Source organism: Doryrhamphus excisus, linkage group LG10 (genome assembly GCF_037039965.1).
Source record: "Doryrhamphus excisus strain RoL-2023G ecotype Guam linkage group LG10, RoL_Dexc_Guam_v1.1, whole genome shotgun sequence".
NCBI lineage: Eukaryota > Metazoa > Chordata > Actinopteri > Syngnathiformes > Syngnathidae > Doryrhamphus > Doryrhamphus excisus.
In genome coordinates, this window is record NC_136366.1 from 12,921,505 (window position 1) to 12,932,062 (window position 10,558).

At 44.4% G+C, this 10,558-nt stretch overlaps 1 protein-coding gene across 1 annotated transcript; it reads right to left on the minus strand.

Moving 5' to 3' along the window:
- Positions 1–19: 19 nt before the first annotated feature.
- Positions 20–10,347, minus strand: nup155 (nucleoporin 155). The gene is made up of 34 exons (XM_058057412.2): positions 10,159–10,347; positions 9,764–9,912; positions 9,197–9,334; positions 9,029–9,125; positions 8,889–8,959; positions 8,721–8,813; positions 8,307–8,570; positions 8,163–8,236; positions 7,885–7,976; positions 7,713–7,810; positions 7,350–7,517; positions 7,182–7,282; positions 6,863–7,033; positions 6,659–6,769; positions 6,488–6,582; positions 6,300–6,385; positions 5,816–5,957; positions 5,643–5,709; positions 5,446–5,561; positions 5,205–5,308; positions 4,994–5,127; positions 4,717–4,908; positions 4,365–4,503; positions 4,150–4,285; positions 3,922–4,075; positions 3,737–3,841; positions 3,515–3,669; positions 3,299–3,428; positions 2,682–2,795; positions 2,475–2,595; positions 2,291–2,401; positions 2,026–2,162; positions 1,831–1,937; positions 20–958 (listed from the first exon to the last, which is right to left on the minus strand). The coding sequence occupies exons 2-34, from the start codon at positions 9,903–9,905 to the stop codon at positions 820–822; spliced, it is 4,104 nt and encodes a 1,367-aa protein (XP_057913395.2). The 5' UTR covers positions 9,906–9,912; positions 10,159–10,347; the 3' UTR covers positions 20–819.
- Between the last annotated feature and the right edge of the window lie 211 nt (positions 10,348–10,558).

Sequence of the window (10,558 nt, forward strand, 5' to 3'; positions counted from 1 at the left end):
CAGTGGTCTGGCCATTTGATGAATGGATAAAAAGCAACAAAACACGTCCAAACTGCTTTATTTCCATGAGACTAAAATCAAAACATGATTGCAAGCATACTTGAGGGAACGGCTAATTGGGGAAAACAATTAACTACTCTCTTTTGTGATGACTGTATGGGAAACCTGAGTGTCATTTCAATTATATGCAATTAGAGTCCCTCTGCAGTGTGGCATTATGAACAATGCAGCAATTTTAAGGCTGTTCTTGTGCAGACAGCTACGCAGAGGACAATAGTGAGGCTGGCTGGCTGTTCGTGGTTTTACAAAGCATGTTTTTTTGAACTTTAAAAAAGGGTTTCCTACAAAAGCAAATGTATGAGTGGGCCCTGTGAAGGGAAACATGTTAAATAATATCAAACATTCCAATAGGTAGAATTACATTTTTTCAACAGATGCAGGTTTGACTATATTTTATGTACAAAAACTGAGTTTGGTTTGGTGTGAAATGCAACAATTGCTGTTGCCAGGTGATTTTTATGTACACGTGTCAGTAAGAAAAGTGGCAACACGTCTGATCTCCCATAAATGGTCGGATAACTGAGTCTGATGAAACTATTTACACTAAAGGTTGTATTTTACGAAAACATTAAGCATTAAATAAGTCATAAAACCTGCCTTTCAGTCTCCTGATGGCCATACGCCATCTAAAACTAAACAAGGATGGTTCAGTGAAGATATAATGCTGAGTCTGTGATAGCAAATTCAGTCTTCACAACAGATTTATCATCTATGTTTAAGGCAACAGAGGTTGCAGGCCCTTGTGCTCATTGGGTACCATCAGTGAAGTTTTTCCAGTTTGGCCTGCAGAGACTTGAAGTTGCCGATGGTCTGCTGAAGGGTGGCATTCGGGCTGAGAGACTGTAGCTCCACCAGGTATCCGCAGATGTTGTCCAGACACACGTTGGTGAAACGACGTCTGAGATGGAGGGACAATGATTATTAAACATTTAAATGCGATTGAGTTATGAAAGGCCACAGTGTGTCGCTCCAGTTCAAGCAAGTCTTGCAAGTGATGATAGGCAGCAGAAACAGAAGACCACATTCATTCATTCTCTATCGCTTTTTCCTCACGAGGGTCGCAGAGGTGCTGGAGCCTATCCCAGCTGTCTTGGGGCGAGAGGCAGGGTACACCCTGGCCAGCCAATCACAGGGCACATATAGACAAACAACCATTCACACTCACATTCATACCTATGGACAATTTGGAGTCGCCAATTAACCTAGCATGTTTTCGGAATATGGGAGGAAACCGGAGTACCCGGAGAAAACCCACGCATGCACGGGGAGAACATGCAAACTCCACACAGAGATGGCAGAGGGTGGAATTGAACCCTGGTCTCCTAGCTGTGAGGTCTGCGCGCTAACCACTCGACCGCTGTGCCGCCCAGAAGACCACATCAAGGCAAAAATGGGGCTTGGCACAAAAAAAAACAGGCTTCGCTACATATCTAAGCTAGCGCTTGGTGATAAGGGTGATAAGTCTGTGAGGATGGACTGTCAGGTGCGCTTAATGTGCGCTTCCAAAAATGCCTTGCACACTGCCACTTCCATATTACATAATTTGTTTCCATAATTAGCCGATAATGGTTTTGCTGTTGCTGTAAGAATCATTCATAGTAGCCATGCCGTGGTTCACAGTTCGAATGGCTTCTGGCTATTCCAATACAGCTTTTCTCCAAATGAGAAATCTCGCAAGATGTGTTCGTAAAACATATCAAACAGGTCAGAGCCTGCGTTACAGCACCCACTCTGGCCAAAAAATTGTACTGCAACTGAGGTGCTGGTTACCTGTCATATGTTGGCACTCTGCTGGGGTCATTGACGTATCCCGAGAGTAGCACGTGGATACACTCTACCAAGTGCAGCGGTTTTTTTAGCCGCTGCCAGTATGGGTCCTGCAAGGATAAAAGACAATAATTAATTCATTTTTATGTGGGGAAAAAAACTGTGCTAGACAGACACATTTTCATTTGCTGCATGTACCCGTGTTTTAAAAAGCTGGTCGTAGACCTCCAGGAGACGTGGTAATTGCACTCCAATTTCCTGCATGGTGGAGGTGACGAAGCCCACATCCCAGTTGAGGCGACACACCTCCTGCTCCAGATACTTCACCAGGAATTCTAGAAATCATGACACAGTTTTTTTTATACGCAGAGCGCACGCGTGAGAACAGGCTACGTGTTAGAACTATCCAACTACGTTAAAAGCATTATGAAGAATTCTGTGTTCATTGGGGATGAATGTTAACCTAGTGGAAAATATCTTGGTGTTCCCGCGTAGATCCTCCCCAGCGACACCAGTTTCAAACTGAGGGATCTCATCCTGTCGACTGGACTCATGGCCACCGTGTCTGCCAGTTCTACAAGACAAGATTAGTCAGCTAATTATGAAAACAAATTATGAAATTAAATGCAATATTCTTGTCTTGCTACCTTTCTCTATGATTTCCTGCCAGAGAGAATGCACAAGGATCGGATCAGAGTGGCCTGCGCAGTGAATGATAGCCAGCTTGCACTCAGACAATTTGAAGTGGTCGGCATATTCTCCGTAGAGCTGCACAGGACACATTACATCACAATTAATTAAAAAATGCCAATGTCAGAGAAAATGAGAGCTGCCGGTAGTTTGTTGCACATCACCTTGGTGATCTCCATGAGATCCGAATCCAACTGTGAGATGGCAGTTTTCACAGAAGGATGATTGGAGTACTGTCGGATCAAGGTCTCTTGAATTTGTACTTGGATACGCACCAGCTAGGAGCAAAAACCAGAGTACGATTACAACATTGCTGAGGGTGCACTCAAGACTCATCCATTCATACTGTGCTGGACTTGAGCGTGATTCCCCCTCCTTCGACTGACGGCCACTGCCCTGCGCTCAACACACAGGCTTTGGTGCATTTACTGCATTAATGAATACTCTATATTACGCATAAGTTGTGAGTGAGGGTACTTTTGGGTTTGGAGTCTTGGTATATTATATTATGAAATGTATTTGGTTATCATTATGACCTTGCTAGGAGCGATTGCATTACAATCATTCTATGACTCTGCTACGTGTGTGTGTAGAATTGTGCTGTGCCCTGGCCCACCGCTTATAATCATTCCAGAGGAGAAGAAGTGTGCTCCTGCACAGATAATATCACTTATACTAGCCAAAAGGGCCAGACTTCAAGCATGAAGTGGGCCCAAGCATGGTATGGTATTAATTTTTATTTTATTTATCCAAAATGTGATAAAGACACTCTAAAATGTACCTCCATCTTTTCCTCCAGCTCATGGAGGAACTCGCCATCTGCCGCCAGTGCAGAAATGCAAGAGGAGCTCTTTGCAGACAGGATGGCTCGGGCCAAGTACTCCAGACGCTGCTTGAGAGAGATCTCTGTGCTGCATGTGCAAATTTTTTTAAAAGGCGGTTCAGAACCTCTAGCTGAAACATAAATGCCATAATCCAGATGATGTGCATCCCCTACCTGTGCATGTCAGCGAGGCGAGCCAGAACGTGAGCGGCCTTGCCGAAGTTGCGGTTCTTCTCGTAGTAGCGCCACAGGAGGTCCATGTTGTGTACTTTGCTCTGGTCCTGTTTGATCATATGCATGAGGTGCTCCTCCAGGTATGGCGAATTCACCTGGACAACAGGAAATATTTTAGTATTCAACTAAGAATTCAAGAAAAAAAAATACATGAAACTCTACCTCTAACAGCTTGTCTGTCAAATCGGCCTGGATTAGCCAGTTGTACAGAGCGATGTGAAACAGCTCGTCTTGAGACCTCTGGGCCAAACCGAGGATCTGCTCAAACTACAAGAGAACAGAACCTATGAATTAGGCTGTGAATCGCAATGCATAGAAAATGTGCATAAAGATTTGTTTCCCCTCACATGGGCTGTAGCTTCTTCGTTACTCAGCATGTTGGGGTCAGAAGTCATGACAGGAGGCCCTGGCTGCTTAGGGACACTGGGGGACTGAGGGGCAGCTTTGCTTTGGTTCACCAGCTCTTGCATGGTGTCTGTGATGCACTTATAACAGGAAAGTCTGCAGGACGGATGGCAAAATGTTTGGATGCTCCATGTGTTCTGCCATTTTTTGTCACTTATTTCTAATATTACCTTTCCTGGAAGGCCTGCTGTCCTGTGTGGTCCTCTTCAGGCTCTCCGTTCTTGTAAAAGTGGGGGCCCAGTCTCTGTGGGTCTTTCTTGTCAGCTGCTGTAAGGCACAGCTCCAGAACTCCTTCATAGAAACGCACTGTAGATATGTTGAGATGTCAATTTAAACACAGCGTTGACATGACGAGAGGGAATGTAGATGTTGAATTGCACCCCACCTTGTCTGTACTGGGAGCAAACCAGTGGCAGGTCTGTGTGTTGGCTGATCTGCTGGTAGAGACTTAGTGACTCCCTCAGCGTTCTCTCTTTATCGACTTTATTCTGGATCTGCTTAGAGCCTTGCAGCAACTCATTAGCCTGAAGTGGAAGACAGCACTAAATCACTTGCTAAATGTGCAATAATAAAAACTATAACACACACAGGTAGGAAAAGGGCAGGTTTGTTGATTTTGATCAGAAATCGTTATGTTGTGTTCTCAATAGATGCCTAATGGAGTATTGTCAAACTGTCCCACACTCCTAGACATTATCAGCAGCTTAAATGATAAACAAGCTTGCTCTGCCGTGTACCTTAGAGCAGACGCTGTCATCAGTGCTGTACAGCAGCGGGCAGATGTCCCGCAAGTGATTGCTAATGGCATCCACCGAGGCGTTATCTTTGATGTAAACATTAATGAGCGCCGTGATGAGCGCCCCAGACAGCTCCTTTCCCCGAATCACCACGTCCTTGAAACTTGCTCCCTTCATCTGCTCTTGAAACTCCTTCAAAATAAGTACAGCAAAGTGGCCACGTGAGGACTAAAGGGGAAAAAAAAACATCTCATGGGGTTGTGCACTGTGCAGGTACCTTCGGGAATTCTGACATTATAAGGGTGAACTGGTGATCACACAGTAGCTTCCAGAGGGCCAGAGTTTGGTAGGAGCGATGCACTAACTGCTGGATGCTCTGCAGGGACACTTTCTCGTAGACCTGAGCCTTGGCTGGACACAAGACAAAATAATTTAGCTCATTCTTTGTAAGCATTTCACTAAAACAGTCACAAACGGCAATAACTCACTGTGATATTTCCTCTGAAGCTCCTGTTGGACCTGCTGAGAGTTGGCACCATCGGGACGCATGAATCCCAGCAGTCGTTGCTGCAGGTTGGCTGGGGAACTGAAGCTACAAGGTATCAGAGCAGATGTTACATCCAAGACTGAAAATAATCGAAGCAGTGGTGTTTGTGCTTTGTGTTCATTCGAGTGGTATTATGGTCGTAAAGTAAAAGCAATGACCAGCAACAGTTATCATTTTTTTACCTTGCTCCGCCAAGAGACGATGGACTGAACTGAGAGTTTTTGTCAAGAAACTCCCTCAGACCGTAGAGTTCTAGGAGGACAGACTCCAGATGAAAGGAAGGAACACTGCTTTCCAACTGTAATGTTTAAAGTATTGGTTAGACACCAGCAAGCACAGTTTTAAGAGGGAACGAGCACACGGCACTCATGATACGTACAATGCTGACAGTCTGACTCCCTCTGCTTATTGTTTTCTCCACAGCAAGGCTCCCATCCCAAATGCTTCTGTTTTTTAAAAAGGGATGAAAAGATTAATACTCATTGCTTTAACAGGAGCACTGCACATATTGATGGACTGATGAAAAGGCGAATTACAGCCAGACATACTGACCCAAGGACGCGGGCAAAGTAGACACAGATGCCGTTGTGTTTCCCGGAGAAAATCACCTCAGGGCCAACGGACATGGGAGTGATGGGCGCTGATCCAGAATGCATTGGTGCAAAGGGGGTGGCTAGAGGTGGGGGCAAAATGCCTGTTGGGATAGAATCCGAATCAGAAATGGTTTATTGCCAAGTATGATCAAACACATACTAAGAATTTGTTTTGGTGAAGTAGGTGCAGACACATCTATTAAAAAATGAAAATACAAAATATAAAGAATAAACAGTATAAATATATGTACACAGTCTGTTTTTTGTTTGTTATTCCGGATGTGCAGTCTGAAGAAAGTGCTCTTGTGGCGTGAGGTTTTGGTCCTGGTGGACCGCAGCCTCCTGCCAGAGGGGAGCGTCTCAAAGAGTGTAGTGCAGAATCAAAGAAACCATGCAATAAATGCTTATTTGATATACTGTATGCACGTTTTGCAAAGACTTGCCAGGTGCTGGAGAGCTCATCATGGGTCCGACAGTGCTGGGTGGTGACATCGCTGTGGCAAATCTCATCTGTGCTTCTCCTCCATATCTGATCACATCAACACAATATCTATTTAGTTTGTCTGCAGGCATCATTTTGCCAAAATATTACATGCATCCTCAGCCCTTCCAAACATAATCAAACTCGCACCTGAAGAAGGCCCTGGTGGCCCACTGTGAGACCTCTCTGTCACAAGCAGCATTGGAACAAGCCAGGATCAAGGCTGTGGCGCAGGCCTGCTCTTCCTGAACAGAACAGAGCCAGATCAGCTTGAACACGTTCCTTAAGTGGACACCTGAATCCTACAGTTAAGCGTTTTACCCTGTGCAGCTTGAAGAAGCGCTCAATCTCCTCGCTCTCTCCTCCAGCGCAGCTCACCAGCAGGTGACGGAGCTGATCCACCGGCCGCAGCTTTTGGAAGATGTGACTCCCCTAATTGTGATAAAAAATAACCAATAACCTTACTTTTAGGATTCCAAATTAGGGTTTTGAGGCTGAACTCTGAAGCGGGTAGTAGCTTTCAACCTTTGCAGAAAGGAGGACAAATTTCTGTGGGGGGATGTTATGCTGCTGAACCACGACAGGTGAATCGGTGACCGGGATCAGGTCCTTGTTTAGTGGAGTGGAACTCTTGGCTGGTCTCACTTCGTCAATGGCACAAATGGCCCACGTGTGTCCGTCTATATTGGACATCATCTATAAATTGGCATGGGAAACAACAATGGCAACAGAAAGGATTAGGCTGCACAATCCGATGAGACTCAATATGGCCGCTGTTAGCTACCAACAGAATGGACCAAAACGACCACTTTGTTGTGTTGCTAGTCCTTGCTTGTGTGCCAACCTGAGTCTCCATCAACGGTTTCTTGAAGGGGAAAGAATCGTGGTTGATGCACCAGAGAAGGTCGTTGTCCTCTGTCTCAGAAGCCGCCATCAACAGAATACCTGAGGCACGTACAATTCAGGTCATCTCGGGAAGGCTTACATTGCCTTTTAAGAAAAGCAGTTGTACCTTTACTGTGCAGTGCCTTGTGAACCTTGGTAGGCTTCTGCAGGGTGGAGGACGCAGAGAACCCCGGTGGCAGGCGGACGTGAACCAGAGACAGCAGGGATGGTCGAATCGGGATGTGTTTTTGTTGGGGAGGGGCAAACGGTGTTGTGCTGAAGTAGAGACGCACACCTATGGAGAAAATACATTATATTGGGGGTAACAACAGTAGGTACATCTTCACAGACTGATTTTTTCTTATTATTGGAAGATATATAAAATATATATATATAAAAATTATCGCTCAACCCTAATGCAGAGCATGAAAAATGTGTACATGTTGGCACTTGGTAATGTCTGCAATCTCCAATCATGTTTCATCTTTACCTGCATGTGTCACAGCCAGTAGGTGGCAGTCTGAAGACTCTGATCTGCTGATCACAGAGATCTGGACGATGGGCTTGAAGACAGATCGATCTATGGTCCTGTATGCATTCAAAGATAAAAAAATAGATGAGTTGTCCAAGGATAGAAGATCAGTAAGAAAAGTTGGAGATACCTGGCAATGTTTCCAGCTGCTGCAACAATGTTGTTTTGCGACATGGTGGCCACACGACTCATACACTGTCCATCAGCACCCAGGTCATACACCTGACAGACAGAGAAGAGGGTGAATATACTCTGGAATTTTGGCCAAATACTGTATATCTCATTTTATAGCTGAAATGTGCTACAGAGCTTGAGTATCTCCAGGCTCTGTCTTCTTAGTACTGTCGGTACTGCACTACCTGAGGACCTCCTTTATTACGGCTACTAAGTTATAGAAAATATTTATACCTGGAGGACACCTTTTTCTGAGCGTGTAAAGAGTGTGTTGCGAGAGTTGTCCACAGCAATCTGCACAATTGGGTCTGGAATTAAATAAAAAAAAGAGGTTAAATAGAGAAATTCCACATGTAGAAATGTACTTCATTTTCTTACCATCCTCTGAGAAGGAGAACTGTAGCACTGAGGGGATGAGAAAAGACAGTGAGCTCTTGGAGTGGTTGATCTTTCGGCAGCGCTGACTCAGCCAGCCCGCCTCGGCCTGGTAGGCAATCTCGTAAAGGCAGCCGTCCTTCCCCGCCATGAAGATGCGGCCCAGGTCGGTGGAGGTGACAGACAGGATGTAGGTGTTGTCCGTGGGGATGGAGAAGAGGGGGTCGGGTAGTAGCTGCATGCCGCCAGACATGCTGTCGTTTAAGCCTACAAAAACAGACACTTACTGTGTATGCATACTAGAGATGACCGACAAAAATCAATGCTTAAAATATTTTAAAGTGATCAATCAAGCCATAATATACATTTAAAGGGAAGAACGCTTCTATGTATTTAATAATAAATAAGCAAACTCACCAGCTTGCCCCTTCGGAAAGCTGAGTCCCAGGATGACAACATCCACAGATGTGGCCAATACAAGCAGGTAGTGGATATGAGGCTGTAAAATCCCTGGAAAGATGAGCACAAAATCTAACTTTTAGCTACGATATTTGATAATATGAAGCTTTCAATATGTGCACATACCTTGTTTTGGCTTAACTAAACCGACTGCCAAAATGGTTTCAATAAGGCCATCAAAATAGGCTACGTCTCCTCTGCAGCAAAAAAGGGTGACAAATAAATCATATGCAAGTCACATAGCACTTTAATGTAAATATACTCACCCGTCTTCATAATTCCACATAAATATATCATTATCAATCGTGAGCCACGCTCGTGAAATCTCAGGAAAGACTCCCATCATACAGTTGAACTGCATATCTTTATAAAATGGTTAAGTTAGACCATGCAAATTTGGAGCTGATGGGATTAAAGCTATACAATAAGGATACGGCTGAATTGCTCCACCAGTTCTGGCGGTAGTGGGACTCGACGCACTGGACTGAGCTCTGGAAGGTTGGGCACGCTGAGCAAACCCGGTCCTTGCAGGGGATAGTCCATGTCCGACACTCCAGAGAGGGATGGTATGTCTGATGATACACATCAGAAACAGGACGCATGTTAACACAAGGTGTTTAGCTGTTTGGGGTCAATTTTGATTAAGGATCAATCTGGTCAAGAACTGACACCAGACCAGTCTGTGAAGTAAGCTCAAAATGTGGGAGAGAAAAACATTGTTGCAACAGATTCATAAAAAAACAGTTAGTCAGTTATATAAAGAATAGCGCAGCAAGCTCTCCTGTCAAAAAGCCACCAAATAGTAAATTATACAAGAGCTCACTCTGTTCACATTGTTGTTCTATGGAACAAACACAGCAAGGTGCTTTAGAGGCGAGAGACAAGGAAAACATACACACATGCACATGGCAAATATTGAAGCCAGCAAAATGATCAGGTTAATTTTATTGTAATGTGTGATTAATTCATTCATTGGTGGTACCAAAGAGACTGCTCCTTACTGTGTGAGGGGACGCTGAGCAGCTCTGACAGGTCAGGGAAGCAGCGGTCATCCTGCAGGTGTCTGTCGATGAGCCGGGCTGAGCTTTCGAGCGTCTCGGAGAGAGCAGCGGAATGGCTGCTGGGTCCAGCGCTGGATGGCATGACTGGGCTGCCACCAAAACCCAACAATTAAAACATGATGACCACATTATATTGTATTATATGTATGTGTATATATATATATATCACACGTTTTTTGTGATAAATGTACATGAAATATGTACGTCATTGTGTGTGCTGTGTGTGACAAGGGCTTAGTAACGTCCTAAACAACTGTGCTAGCACGGAAGCTAAATGCTAAAAGTTAGCAAAGCATGAATAGGCACGTTATTTTTAGACACTTTGTCAACCTTACCCGAGTGGAAAGAGTCCACCTCGTTGTGACGTATTCCTTTAAAAAGTAGTTTACAAGTTTCGTAAATTGTAAATGTTAAATAAATACAACCAATAAGACACAGTACGAGCTGCCCGCCAACCTCATGCACGACTGCGGTCAAAGGTTTCACTTCCGGTGCCTACATCCGGTATGAGTTTTGTGCTGTTATTTAAAAATACCACTTTGTCAAATGATATCTTACCAATTTTTAAAGACAACCAATTTAAATATTAACAGAATAAATTAACTGAAACATGTTTCTTTTTGTGCTGTATATTTTTGGGGTTCTCGCTATCATAGCCCCTTCTACGGGAGCTGAGAGAGACCAACAAAGTGCAAAAGCGATTGCAAATACAGTACCGTTCTTCTGAAATGTATG

Excerpts from the sequence above, each read along its gene's own strand:
- nup155 (XM_058057412.2), bottom strand. The coding sequence starts at position 9,905 with ATGCCATCCAGCGCTGGACCCAGCAGCCATTCCGCTGCTCTCTCCGAG. Across the intron at positions 7,034-7,181 it reads AACCGTTGATGGAGACTCAG|ATGATGTCCAATATAGACGG; the intron begins GTTGGCACACAA and ends GCCAATTTATAG. Across the intron at positions 959-1,830 it reads AGAGTGCCAACATATGACAG|ACGTCGTTTCACCAACGTGT; the intron begins GTAACCAGCACC and ends CCTCCATCTCAG.